The sequence below is a fragment of the Nothobranchius furzeri genome, chromosome 13, assembly GCF_043380555.1.
Source record: "Nothobranchius furzeri strain GRZ-AD chromosome 13, NfurGRZ-RIMD1, whole genome shotgun sequence".
Taxonomy (NCBI): Eukaryota; Metazoa; Chordata; class Actinopteri; order Cyprinodontiformes; family Nothobranchiidae; genus Nothobranchius; species Nothobranchius furzeri.
Genome location: NC_091753.1, coordinates 47,735,543 through 47,750,156, shown reverse-complemented (window position 1 = coordinate 47,750,156; position 14,614 = coordinate 47,735,543). Strand labels below are relative to the sequence as shown.

The following is a 14,614-nucleotide window of genomic DNA, read 5'->3' as shown; positions in this document are numbered from 1 at the left end:
CACACTGTGCTTTATTTACTAAAATGTACAATCAAATCTAAGAGGTTTATAAAAGAGCACCAGAAAAGGAAAATACCACAGTTTTCCTATTAAGGCACACTTGGCAGTTTTGGTTAGCTTGTAGCACCCCCTAGTGTCTGTTTACTAGAACCAAAAGTGAAACTTATGTCCTTGCTGTGGGTTCGACTTTTTAACACCCTAATCTTACTGCTAAATGTCTCCTTAGCCTTCATTAGTTTCTACAGGGTTGGTTCATCACCAAATCAATCAAATTAGCTGTGTTCACAATCTAAAACATGCAGGAAACGTGCTGGAAGCAGACTCCAGCTCCAGGTATGCCAGCTCCAACTTTTTTTAAGTCCAACAGATCATGGCCCGCCACTCTGAAGTTGCAAGTGTGATATTCTGGCCACAGAGGGCGGTAGGATTCTGAGTAGCATTTCATTAACCCCGTAAAGGGTCATTTTAGCACATATTGGCTCAAGAAAATGATTTTAAAAAATGGAAAGGTTGCACACTGTGGCTTTAAATGCACATTTTCTGATTATTTTCCTCTATCTCCTAAGGATAACCATCTGAAGTTCCTGCAGAATAACACCTTTATGGATCTCCACAACCTCAGCCACCTGTTCCTGCATGGAAACCGTCTTTGGAACCTCCAGCAGGACACCTTCAGAGGTCTCCAAGCCTTGGACCGTTTGCTTTTACACAAAAACCAGATACAATGGGTCCACCGTTTGGCCTTCCACGACCTGAAAAGTCTCACCATGCTCTACTTGTTTAACAACTCCCTTGTAGAGCTGCCCGGGCAGTGTCTGGACACGCTGCCTTCTCTGGAATACCTACGGCTTAACGACAATCCCTGGTCATGTGACTGCAAGGCCCTGTCGCTATGGGAATGGCTGAAGCATTTCCGAGGCTCGACATCCTCAGTGGGTTGCCAAGCTCCGATTAATATGGTTGGGAAAGACCTCAAAGAGCTACGCAAGGAGGACTTCTCCAACTGTTCGCCAACTGTTTCTGAGTCCAGAGCTCAGACGAACAATTTATCTGGCACAGTGAATCCATCTATGAATCGAGGAGTAGCCGTGGGCTCTGGAGGGCACACCCACGTCGTGCACCCCTCGAGGCCCGGGCCTCCGAAAAACTGCACAAAGCCTCGCAACAGAGAGGGCAAGAAGAAAGGTGATAATGAGGTCCATCATTCAAAGGAGGTCATGGCAGACAAGGAGGACTCCTTCCCAGACTTCTCAGAGGGGGGAAAACACGACCACACATCTCCAGATGGCACAGTCACTCGAAGAAAGCAGAAGTGCTCTCCTCGGACCACTGTTCGCCCCCCTAGTGGGGTCCAGCAAGCCAACAATAAAGCACCCTTATCGAAGTCTTTACAAGTCCAAGCCCTCTTTGTGGCCTTGATACTGACACATATTGATCACATCCTCCATTGACCTTCGGAAGGTTAAACAGATGCTAATCAGAACAAAAGCACAGCCGTCAGAACTTCTCTTGCTCCTGCACAACAAGGCCTGTGTCTTTTACGTGTGTGTGTGGGTGTGTGTGTGATGACGTGTGTAAATGTTCTTGTGGGGAGCTTTATTGTTCAAACTGAAATAGATATCAAAGCATCAATCATCTATGAGAGAAAGATTCAGAGCACAAAAATCAGAGAGACTGAGAAGAACAGAAGGTGAATGCGGAATAAGCTTGCACTGCCAGCGCCAGTACGATTTCATCACCACGCATCTCGTGTCTTATACTTTTGATAACTTTTTGTTTAACTCAGCTGGAGCTTAGATAACCAAAGTTTGAAAAAAATGACAGGGCGTCAAAAGACATGACAGCTAAAGAAAGGTAAAAGGTAGACGATTTTGTGTTTGTGAATTGTACATTCAACGGTATTAACGGAAGGCTGATGAACAGGAAAAAGCCTCCAGGTTGAGTCTCACTCTTTGTTCCAGATGTTGTTCCATCACCATGAGCAAAGGAGAGTAAATTTGCCAGCAAGTTGTCAGACAGCATAAAACAGATGGCTCTACTTCAGAGTAAAGACGGATTTTTATCACCATAAAAGGGACATTCATTAAAATTTACACCGAACATGAAGCCGTAACAGGTCATAAACTCTACTCCCTACATACACTTTTATTTTCAGTTACTCCATCTTCAGCCTACACATTTTTTCTCCTCCTCTCATCTCCATTTATGTTCTCTGCAGCTAAAGATTAAGCAGCTAATTGATTCAAAGATTTGCCATTTCGTTATTTTCACCTGCTTTGAAACCGATGTGCATCCGTGGGGAATCAAGCTGTGAATAATGAGAAGTCTGTCTATATCTTGTGTCAGACGTTGTTCAAGTTTTTTCTACGACACACAGTGGACCTAGGGACACGCCCCTGCTGCAGGGGCCAACTGGAGCCTTGGAGGTCATGGGTTAAACGGAGATTTCTCCGTTTCACGGCGAGTTCGTGCTGAACTGCTCCCTCTTCGGCAAGGACATCTCCCCCCTCGTTCTCCTTGTGAACGTGGAGATCAAATTTTTTGTCTTAAGTACTAAAACTTTAAAGGTACACAAGAACAGAACCCCTGCAAAAAATGTACCTTGAAACACTCTTGTGGTTAATAATCGATCAAAGGAATGATTTGAACTGATCTAGGCTACCTGGGATTATGAGGAAACCTGCTTCTTCCTTAACGGGTGTGATTGTTCACAGATGTGAGGATCCAAAAAGAAGACAAGCGCCTCAGAAGTCATGAAATGTAGACTTTTAGAGAATTACGAGACATCTTGTTCTTCTGGAGCTGTTGTGCCTCCCGCAAATACACACTGATTTGATGGCGTTTGTATCGATGACTGAACTGTAGGATGGAGACAAGGGGACATCCTGCAGTGCTAATATTAATCGATTACTGTATTCATATGGGGAAACAATATCAGTGGCATCAATGATAACAGGGTTTTCAGCTCTTCTCGTCAAGAGGAGCGTGCCAGTTTATGATTTTTCAGTTGATTTGTTGATTTTTCATGTTATATTTTCATAAATGCCGTTTTTGTTAACACACACCCCTCTTCTTTGTTCCGCTACATGACCCATCTGTTCTTTCTTTGTCATAATTAAATTGTTCAGTAAGTTAACATCATCATCCAAAAAAAAAAACAGCTGCACAACATTGTTTATTTATTTATATTAAAATCTATATCTTCTTATGTCTATCGTTGCACTGTGTGTCTGGTTATTACTTGCCTTTTTTAAGGGGGAAAGTTTACTTTTAGTTTGTTCAAACCAATAAAAGATTCATTTTGTCAGCTTATTTAGGGGAAGAGTAGGGAGTATTCAAGAGGGGATGCAAGTGTTGAGTAGCATCAAAACTGACTGAAGGCTCTTTACTGTGTGTTTTGATGCTGGAGATGCCTACTGGTCACTATTTCTCCCAAGCAGAACCCTGTCTTAATATGTCCAGTTGGGGACGGGGCCGGGGGCCGCCTATTGAGGACCACTGCCTTAATACGTCCTAACAGCAGTTGTGATTGGTGTAACCCTACGTAGGCTGTCTTTGCAGATTTGCATCGAACCACTTCTGTTCTTAAAGCAGACAAATGGAGTATCAGGACTGAAGTCTCATTAGTCATCACACACGGGTGAAATTACATCTCCTCATTGACCCATTCCCGTGGGGAGCAGTGTGCTGCAGCTGTGGCTGCGCCCAGGAACTATTTGGTGGTCGAACCCCCCATCCAACCCCTCAAACCTGATTGTCAAGCAGGGAGGCATTGGGTCCCATTTTTAAAGTCTTTGGTGTGACCCAGCCGGGATTTGCACCCTAATCTCCCATTTTTGCTATGTTTATTCAATGTTGTTTATCAAATCCATTATTTGGCTCTTTTCTGCACACAGCGTAATAAAGAATAGTTTTTGCCTCTCTTGCTGACAAGTTGGGGCTAACTTTGCTTCCTCTGTAGAATTCACCAAGCATTAAATTGTTCACCCACTAAAAAGGAAGGTGAACTAGGATTGGACCGTTGTGAGACAGGTTAGTTTTATGCTTCTGATGATGTGTTGTTGCAAGAGTAATCCTATACCCTCCCGACAATGCTCTCAGCAAGGCTACAGAAGTTAGCCGAAACTTGTCAGCAAAAAAAGGTAAAAACAAATCTTTATTACGCCGTAGGGCTGGGCGATATGGCCTAAAATTAATATCACAATATATTGAGGATTTCGCTTTGAAATAAATAAATAAATGGACCAATAAATGGACAATAACTACAGGTATGCGAAGAAACAAAAGTTGTCCACTAGATGGGGCTGTCACATGTCCCGTCCCGCTCCTCCGTGAGAGCGGGGGTGGGGGTGGGGGGTTGCACACGTTCCACTGCTGTTTCTCACCACTATCAGCTGATGGAGGCCTCTAGTTTATAGCTGATGGCGGGCCACCAGGCTTATAAAGTGCTGGGGGAAACCCTGCACATCTTTTATTTTATTTTTATCATCAAATTTATTGACATGGGAAAAATTATCTCGATAAGTGTCAGAAATTTCCATAACGATACATTTTCGATTGATTGCCCAGCCCTATTACACCGTGTGCAGAAAAGAGCCAAGTCATGGAATTGGACACTCATGCCACTAGGCCACTGGATGTTTTTGATGACCTTAGTGCATTCATCAAAAACATCCGGTCTTAAAAATTTTGTTTGGCAAATTTTGTTTTTTTCCATCATAGGTTCAGTTCCACTATGAGGAACAGAATGGAAACAAATCAGGAATTAACATTATGTGACTTTCAAAGAATTTATTTGTATAATGTTGCAGAAAAAGAGTATTTAGGACAAACAGAAATTCAAGAAATCTGGCCCTTGTAGACCTGTTACTCCGTTAAGCTGTTTTGCTCCACTCATTACCTGCAATAATGGTGCATGCTTAAACTCATTATCTGTATGAAAGACACCTGTCCACACCTTCAGTTAAACTCCAATCTCCACCAATGCCAAGACCTGAGAGCTGTCTAAGGACACCAGGGACAGGATTGTAAACACTGGGATGAGTCAATCTACAATATGGAAGAAACTAGGTAAGAAGAGATCAACTAAAGGAGCACATTTTAGAAAACAGAATAAATAAATGATCACTGACAACCTCCCTCAACCTGGGGCCCCATGTAAGATCTCACCTCATGGGGTACAAATGATCTTAAGAACGGTGAGGAAATGGCCGAGTACTACATGAATGAACTGGTCAAGTGTCTGTGAAGCACTTTGCGTCTGTGAAAAGTGCTTTATAAATAATCTTCTTCTTCAATGACCGGAAGAGAGCTTGCCAGAGAGCATCTGGGAAAGTGTGATGTGGTCAGATGAGACCAAAATAGAACTTTTTGCTATAATTATCAATCGCAGTGTTCGGAGGGAAATAATGCTCATTTACATCTCAACACCTGCTTAGGGGCTGCTTTTTTGCAGAGGGGACAGGAAGGAAAGGATTAATAGAGTTATGTATCATGAGACTTTGGGTAAAAACCTTCCTCCATCACTGAGAGCATTGAAAATGAAATGCAGCTGGATCTACCAGCATGGAGCGCATCATCTGAGCAAACGAAGAAGTGGATATGTAAAAAGCATTTCAAGGTTCTGGAGTGACCTAGCCAATCTCCGGACCTCAGTTCAGTAAAGAATTTGTGGAGGGAGTTGAAGATCCATGTTGCCCAGCGACAGCCCCAAAACAGCTCTATAGAAGATCTGCATGGAAGAATGCCATACGTGCAAATAGGGCTGCACGATATTAGGAAAACCTGCGATATTCGATAACAGTGCTTAATATTGCGATGTCGATATTACTTGCGATAAATGAACAAATACTAAAGTATGCAGTGTTGATGTCATCTGGCGTGTGACGTCTGCTCTGGGTTCAGAGCAAACAAAAACGAATGCTTGAATTCCATTACAACATAACATTTTTATTGCAAAAATATGCAGCTGCACCTGCTACTGTATTAGCAGCAAAACAACAAACTGCATGCATGCAGTTTCTCAGTGACTTTAAAACATCACCTCCACCATAAAACTTTTTTTGATGCTCCAAATACAGAAAAACATCCCTTACCAGGGTTTTTTGAATTAAAAAAAACTGAAAGTAAGTTTAAATGTTAAATAATAGTTAACATCACTTAAATGCAACAGCAAATTCTCTCATTGCTACTGAGCATTTTCTCCACTTATTTGGTTATGATATAAGGCTGTTGCTGTAATTGGGAAGTGATCTGTGCCGGGCCAAACTAGGAGAAAATTAAGATTTTCTGAGGGAAAGAGAAAAACAATTGTCTACCTTTCAGAAGAGGAACTGGCAAAAAACTACATGGAAAATTTGTGAAAACGTTTGTTTTTAACCCCAAATTGAACAAGTTTACCTAGATCTTAAAAAGCAGCTCAGATGATGAAACTGCAACTATGATTCTGATAACAAGCTAACAAATCGAACTAGCTCCTCTTAAGATAACCGGCTAGCAGAGCTTCTGACTGACAGTTTATGTGCAGCAGCAAATCAACTATCCTGATTAACAAGGTTATAAAAACTCATAAAGGAAAAATCACTTTGATGTGTGGGGGAACATTTCCAGGCCCTCTTTAGCAGGGTGGGACTGGGAGGAGAGTGCTGTAGCCTTTTAGCTGGAAGCTAACCGGAGCCTGGGGCTAACATCACCACCCGGTGGAACACTAGCGACTTGAAGGTGGGTTGGTTCACCGGCACGTGTCGGAGTCAGCCTGGTAAAAATGATTAACGACACCGAGCGGACTCACGTTCACGTTTTAAAGCAGCGCTGATTCCAGAAACCTCAGCACAAAGTGCGTTCGTTGCTCTGAGCCAGCATGACGAACAAGGGAACAGCGCCGCAAACTCAATTCGGGTTGTTGCTTTCCATCCCTAAAGGGTCTACGTAGGGGGCGGGCGTATTACGTGAATGGACCCATCTGATTGGCCGCATATCAGAAGGGCTACATTTGATTGGTCAAATAATACTTCCGCGTAAAAAACAGAGCTGGTTTACAAAAAGTTTATGTATGACACGGATGGAAATGTTGAACCAAACATTTATCGCCCTTTCTGACACGTTTTTCGATGGGCCTATCGTATGTCCTGTTATCCCGATGACGATCATTTTTCGATATATTGTGCAACCCTACGTGCAAACCTGGTGCAGATATGGGAAACCTTTGACTTCTGTCACTGCCAATTAAGGTTACATTAGAAAGAATACTTAGAGATGAACTTTTGTTACTGGTCAAATACTTATTTTATGCACCATTACACAAATTATTTAAAGGGGAACTAGGCAGTCTGGCTTGCTTTTCGCACCACCTAGTGTCCGTTTGAAGAACCAAAACCAAATTGTGTCTCCTTGCTGTGTGTTTGTCTTTTTAACACCTTAATCTAACAGCTGAAATGTATGGTGGCCCTGAAGTGCAGACCACAAAAACAAATCACTTAACGCAACAACAAATTGAAACACGCAACAACAAATCACTTAATGCAAAAACAAATCACAAAACGCACAACAAATTGAAAAGCACAACAACACATTGAAAAGTCTAACAACAAATCACTAAACGCACAACAAATTGAAAAGCACAAAAACAAAACACAACCCGGAAAAGGTAGGTATCAATGCTGCAACAACAGGCATCACTGATTGGATGATGGATCCGTTGGCCTTTTGAACTGGAAGTTGTTCTGCCGAACGTGGTTATGTGAAAGAGCAGTCAGCGGGTGTGTCCGAATCCACAGGCAGGATGCTTACGAGTACGGGTCCTCGCCGGTCTAGCAAGGCCGGGTCCTTGCCAGACCGCTAAGACCGGAACCCAGCGGCTCTGAATTCGGACAGTCTAGCCTTCACCTCTACGGTGGCCCGTAGGTCCCGTCACAGCCGTGGCGGCAGCTACACGCAAAGGAAAAATGCTAAAGCTAGCGAAAATCGAGCAGGAATATTAAGGAGCTACAGCAGCTTCACGTCCATCAGCAGCGTTTGTTCACAAACGTTTTCAGGTAAAGTAACGTTGTTTATTTTAGAAGTTTTCAGGACTTACATGTTAACTGTAGATGGTTTAATGAATGTTTTAAGCTACAGAATGAACTTGTAAAACATACACAACACATTACTACTGAGTATTATCATGCATCTACTACCCTCAGGTGAATGTATGGCTATTCACCCTATGCAGCGAGCTTAACATAAAAGGACATGGTTCCAGGAACGACAGGACACATAACTTTGTCTTTTTTGTCTTTTTCTGAAGACCGTTTTTCCTCTTTTAATTTGTAAGAAGATTATGGTTCAACAAACTCCCCAACGACGTAAACTGGGCTTAAAGTTGTGCGGGTTTTCTGCTCCACGCATTCTCTCACACTGCCTGAGTGAACTTTTCCTGCTGCTTACAACACATCTCCAAAGGGGGCAGTGCAGCGCACACCAAACAACCAAAGAAAAAGCAACAAACCTCAAGGGGTAATACTGCCCACTGGTGGGGAAACTGAGAAATGCCCCAGCCAAAGAAACTCAACAAAGCGACAACAGAGGGGGCAGAATAATGCAGGTAATTAATATAAAAGTGCAAGTGAAAAGTATTTTCAGCAGGAAAGAATAACAACCATATATGGTTGTTATTCTTTCCTGCTGAAGATACAGTCCTAAAAGGAAAGTTTTACAAGAATAAACCGGTTTTGCTGAGGAATCCTTTACATTCATGTGTGTAATTCCCCTCAACTTTAAGCTACATTAACAGTATCACAGAAACACAGCTTTAATCTCATCCAAGTTGAAGTTATTATTACATCATTGCAAATGAAATCCAATAACAATCATTATTCTCAGATCCAATTCAGCTTCATTTGTTTGTGTTTTTAAAAAAAGGCTACAACTCCAAAAGACCGTAACTAAAATGCTGATGTATAATTAAAATAAACAGGATGGGGAGACGGGAGCATCGTTAGGAAAATGGGAAAAGCAGAGGGACAGTGAGTTTTCTATAGTTTGGTAAATGAGCAGCATGGGAGGAAATGAAACAGGAGAAAAAATTAGATGCATTACAGTAACCACCACACAGAAACTAACAGGCAAATACAAGATATGTGCATTATTTCATAGTATCCCTTTACTACTTTTGAGTTAAAAACAAAAATAAAGAAAATATATAATGTGTAGGGTTATCTACCTACTAGAATTAACACTGTTGCTATTCAGTTGTAAGATTCTGAGAGAAAATCCAAACGAGTTAACAGTGAAGCTTCTATTATATTTATAAATATCTAGGATATTATATAGAGAGAGATATAAGCTGATATGCCAACGAGCTTGGTCTAATTTTAATCCAAAGATTAATGTTTAATTTAAGATAATCAAATTTAATAGCAAAAGTTTATTTTTGAATCAGAAGTTAGGAATCTTTGCTTTTTCAATAACCAGAAATAATTATACCTTTCTGTGTTTCATTTCAAAGAATGAGGCACGTTTAAAAATGCAGAATTTATTACTAACAATTTTAAGCTTGACGATTTGAAACGACAATTTATGACGATTAAAATGACGATTCATGGATGACAATTTACCAGCTTTGATATTAAACTTGTTTAAAAGCTTTACCTGTGTCCGGATGACAAGCTAAAATGAAAATACGAGTTTGGATGCATGGATGTTCTCAGAAGGTTTCTTTCAGAGAAAGAGGTGCGTTCTGGGTTGGAAATGATGGTTTTGCAGCTAACTGTTGTTACTTAGAGAAACAGCATCAAACACAGTCTGTCAGAATGTCTACCTCACCCAGTATAGAAGACCCCCTTTTTGGATCCGAAGTGTCAGGTGGAGATGGTTTCCTCCAGGCACGAGGTTGGTAGAAGAACCTCTGGTGCGCCCAAATCGGTCCTGACTTGTCTCCTTGGGTCACTCGACTGGTGGAACTATTTGCCTCTCCAAGTCAATAACTCTGAAGGAGTTTTTGCGTCATCTGATTACAGTTACGTTTATTCGTAGCTATTCTTATCGGCGTGACAGAACAACTTGGCAGAGGATCAGGGCGGCCGTTCCCCTTTCCTCAGGATGGTGGTGGTTCATGAACTGAAGTTTCTCTGCTGGAAGTTGGTTTTAACAAAGTCCTCAGAACACGCCCTCTCAGAGCAAGAAAACTTTGGTCATGAGTCAAAAAACTTGTGATGGCAGTTACCCTTTACTCTGGATAAACTCTGTGTTAGATGGATAAGTTGGAGATTGACCTTCTGATCACTGAACACACATTACTGATCATCAACCATAATCATAATTATACCCATAGCATAATAATTCATTTCATTAATTAAAATACATTTATACTGAACCAAGTGATTATTTATGATGATTATAATAAACAGTAATAAAGTCAAAGAGTTTATAAATATTATTATTTAATTATTATCGTGACTAGACGTGTCCTTCTTCTGGGACGGAACAGCAGCAGATAAAGGATGATATTCTTTAGACATCAGGGCTCCTGGGTTAATCTGTGGAACTAAAAGTTACAGTCTGACCCAGCTTGACCCAGCTGGGAAAATATGACCTTTGTCACAAATTAGAGGCCCTTCATCATGCTACAAATGGCTGCATGCAAGCACACATAGCTCTTAAGAGATTTTGCTACACTTATTAATTCAGCCAGGAAGGTTTTGTCCAAAAGAAATAAATGGGTAAAATCAGGATAATGAAAGCTGCACCGTCATCCCACGCCATCACAAAAATTCAGTCTTTAACTATCCGTGTCCATTTCTTGGCTTTTTAATAGATCTGCTGTCATTGCTGTGTGGCTTTAATTAAAACCATGCAATTAGAAAATTGAAAAAGAGATGAAGAAAGTGGGTGAGCTAGGAAGAGAGACGGCACACTGGGAGATGTGATAATTAAGAGCCGAAGCGCCACAAAATGCCACAACACTTGCACTGAGTGTGACTTTCCATTTCCTCCCCTTCTCTGAGTCCCAGTCTCCCTGCTCAATCACAAAACTTATATCACCTCTTTCTCCATAAAACCCCTTTTCTTATTGCAGCTCTTTTATTTTGTCTATTTAGCTTAAAATGCCCCCCAGAGCAGTTGTGCTGTACAATTCTTCACACCAGCCAGCCTGCATGCTAAAGTGAGATCTTGAGCAGCTCAAGACTATACCACCACCTGCATGGATTATAGGCTCGCTAATCCTCTCTTGCTTGACCTCTAGTCAGATCAAATACGCCAAAACATGACTGAAAGTCAGCGTGCCGTGTTCCCTGCAACATACATCATGGTTAAGACGCAGGGGGGGGCCATGCATGCCACAACGAGCCCTTGGCATGAATGAATTTGAAGACAGGCTTAAGCTTTAAAAACAAGTTGAAATGAAATGAAAATTTTTCAAACAAAGCTGCAAACTGCACTCACTCACTAATTATTTTTTGTTAAAAGGGACGTTTGATGCAAAACAAACCTTTTTCATCCTTTTTCTATTTTTTTTATTTTTTGCATCCTTTAGTGCTGCCATGTGGGTCTCCACTCCCTCTATAAACACTCCAAACATGGAAATGGGTCCCGTTGGTCAGTTTACTGTCAGTGTTTAGTTTTATGGCTTACGTGCTTAAAATAAGGCATTTCAAAAATATATTAGCATAGAATCACCTCATACATGCCAGAGGTGCAGAAGCTCTACTCAGAGCCTCTACCTGGTATAGGAGCTTCTCAGCTTATAGCAGCCTGAGGGGAGGGGCAGATGGGCGTGGCCAGCTCCAGCTTGTTTACTTAAAGTGATGGAGCCTGGAAATGTCTCATTCTGGTAGGTACTGAAAATGTCATGGATAAAACAAGTGAAATTGCTTTGAATGAGAGGGATTTAGTGCAAAGAAGTTCATGAGCATGTTTTGTATCGACCATAGGAGTCTTATATCTTAAGGGGAAAATCATAAAATGTCTCCTTTATTGCCACAAAATCTGGACATGTTTAATTTGTTAGACTCCAATATTTGTAAATTTGGCAGTCCTGATGAACAAGCAAACAATTAACAAGACTCACTTTATATTTCTTACTTTAAAAGAAGAGAAAAAAAACTTGTTTAATTTTAGTTTTCCAATTTTCCATTTTTTCAACAATATCTGTTAATGTCTGTGTATAACAGGTGAAAAGTCACACTGTCTTTCAGAATTTTAACAATTGAAAAACAATTGATGAAATAACATCTTCTGAAGAGGGCCTTCATTTTGAAAACATTATGCCAGTAACCCTCATTATTTCTAATTGTTGACAAAGTGGACAACCCAACGCTGGAAGGTGGTGTTGAGGAAATGTTAGGAATTCCGATTAAGATCAATTTACTATGGAACACAAACAGAAGGAACATAAAAAAATCTGAAAATAAATTAAACAGTGAATTTATCAAACTAGTGATAAAAAAAGCTACATAAATTTTTCCACAATGCTACCTTCAATTCTACTGTTATTGGCCTGATATGTGCAGGCTACACTTCCATCTTAGTTAAAGGTGCAATGTGTAAGAATTCTACAGTGAAATAATCACAAAAAAAGTCTAATGTCTCAATCATCTTGGGAGAAAGGTTATACTGAAACAGATTTCATTCTCAGCAGAATAAGGGTTGCCAGTTTTTCTCCTTTCAACCAAGTAAAAACAGGCCGAAGTTACTGTTTACGCTCTGAGTTTGCGAGGTTGTAGAATCTGTACCGAGCTAACACAGCAGCACAGGCATTAGTAATTTGACACAGACAGTAAAAAGCTCTAGAGCTAGTAAAAGAAGCAATCAAAAAGTTATTTCCAAGATATATTTTATTTTATGCTAATATAAAGTGAAGCAGGCTAGAGGCTAATGTTGAGCTAACAATGCTAACAGTAAATTAAAAGCTAATAATTGGTTCAAAAATTATCTCAAGTTATATTCTCAATTACCAACAGCTTGAATATACAGTGAAATGTATGTGTGAAGTGAATAATGAGTCAATCATGGCGTTTTACTTCCTTTGATGAGTCATTCAGTACTACAGTATAACAGGAAGCTAAGGACGACACTTTCTGTAATGCCTAAGACAAGCTACCATAATAAGTGTAGTAAGTGCTCCCTACCGTAAAAATCTCGAGTGCTAACGCCATATATGACAACATATGTATCTTCTTATCAACTTATGAATCATCTTTGCCTGTCTTCTAGAAACTTCAGGTGCTGATCTGCTAACTGGCTACAGCAGTGAAACCCATGGAATGAGAGTAAGAGATTAATATTTTTGTTTTAAAAAGTGGACTGCAGTAGCCACATTTCACAACAGGGTGCCATTTTTACTAATTGCACCTTTAAAGGGACCAACTCCAGTCTACCACAAGCCCACGAACAAGCATACAGGCGCAAACTCAGATCCAGTTCATGCTCTCACGTTAGCCTAACCTACGTCCTTCATGAGAGAAACCAGAATATGTAGAAAAAACACATTTGTGCACATGCTAACTCCAGGCAGAAAGGTCCCAGCTGGGCGACAACACTGCAAACCAAATGCACTACTATGCAATACTGAAATAAATGTAATGTGATTAAAGCAAATTTGCTAAATCTCAGTTTTTTCTTGTGCTTTTATTTGCCTGTGCAACCTCTTCATTCTGCTTCTGTTTTGATGGACGTTAGTAATTAACACAATCAGTGAAGGATTTCTGAGAAACTCAAACGTTGTACATTAAACCTGAGGGCCTCATTCCAGCCTAGAGTCTCTATCACAGCCCCTAGACCCGTAAGCACTGAAACTAATCATTACCCTGGTGAATCTCACTGAAGAAAAACTCTTCACAGCATTGCATGCTTACCTTAAGGCTACTGTTGTGTTTCTCACCTAATGTATGCGTTCAACTATTTATGCATAAATGAGGCGTAACAAATAAATACATTGACACATCGTTCACATCGCAGATACAAAGAAAAACATCGGAAACGGAACTGGGGAATTTTTAATCGGCTTCAGATGCACGACTCACTGGCAGGTTGCCTATGCAGCTGAAAGTGTGCATCTGCTGGTTATTAAAACGATGTGCAGAAATCTCACAGGGTTGCAAATAATCCTGTGATCACAAAGGATCAAATCAGAAATGGAAATGTTCATTTTCAAAGAGTAAAAGAGTAGCTTTTCATCAAAAATAAAATCAAAGAAGATGTTTAATGAGCTGAAGCTGGCAAAGAAATGACATGTTGAATCAGAGAGAACAAACAGAACAGAGTGTAAAGCATACTTTAAATGTCTAATAACAAAGGAGATCCAGATATATCAAAGGCTAAACTTTTTCATGCCCTTCATTTTTGAGTGAAAACTCTGTTCAAGTGACAAGAAAGAAGAAAAAAATGATACTGAGTTATTGTGATTGCAATCTAAAATCTGTTTTTATTTTTGTGAAACCCCTCGTGTTCAGAGATTCTGCTAGAAACGGTCTGGAAGCAAACCTCTTTAAAAGTCTGACAGTAATTATCTCTGCGGCGCTCCCATTTGCATATCTGTGTTCAGATGCTTGTAGAACTGAAACTATATAAGATAGAACAAAAAAACTTTTTGCATATTAAACTGCAGGAATTGCACTTATATCAATTCAATTCAAGT

At 40.4% G+C, this 14,614-nt stretch overlaps 1 protein-coding gene and 1 long non-coding RNA gene across 2 annotated transcripts in view; one reads left to right on the top strand and one right to left on the bottom strand.

The window, feature by feature from the left end:
• rtn4rl1b (reticulon 4 receptor-like 1b) overlaps positions 1 to 3,212 on the top strand; it is a 250,985-nt gene extending 247,773 nt beyond the window's left edge. The window contains exon 3 of the mRNA XM_015951193.3: positions 567 to 3,212. Within this exon, the coding sequence (XP_015806679.2) occupies positions 567 to 1,451 (885 nt within the window). The 3' untranslated portion in view covers positions 1,452 to 3,212. The remainder of the gene's footprint in view (positions 1 to 566) is intronic.
• Positions 1 to 14,614, bottom strand: part of LOC129163803 (uncharacterized) — a 215,879-nt gene that overhangs the window by 165,505 nt on the left and 35,760 nt on the right. The gene's annotated exons all lie outside the window — the stretch shown is intronic.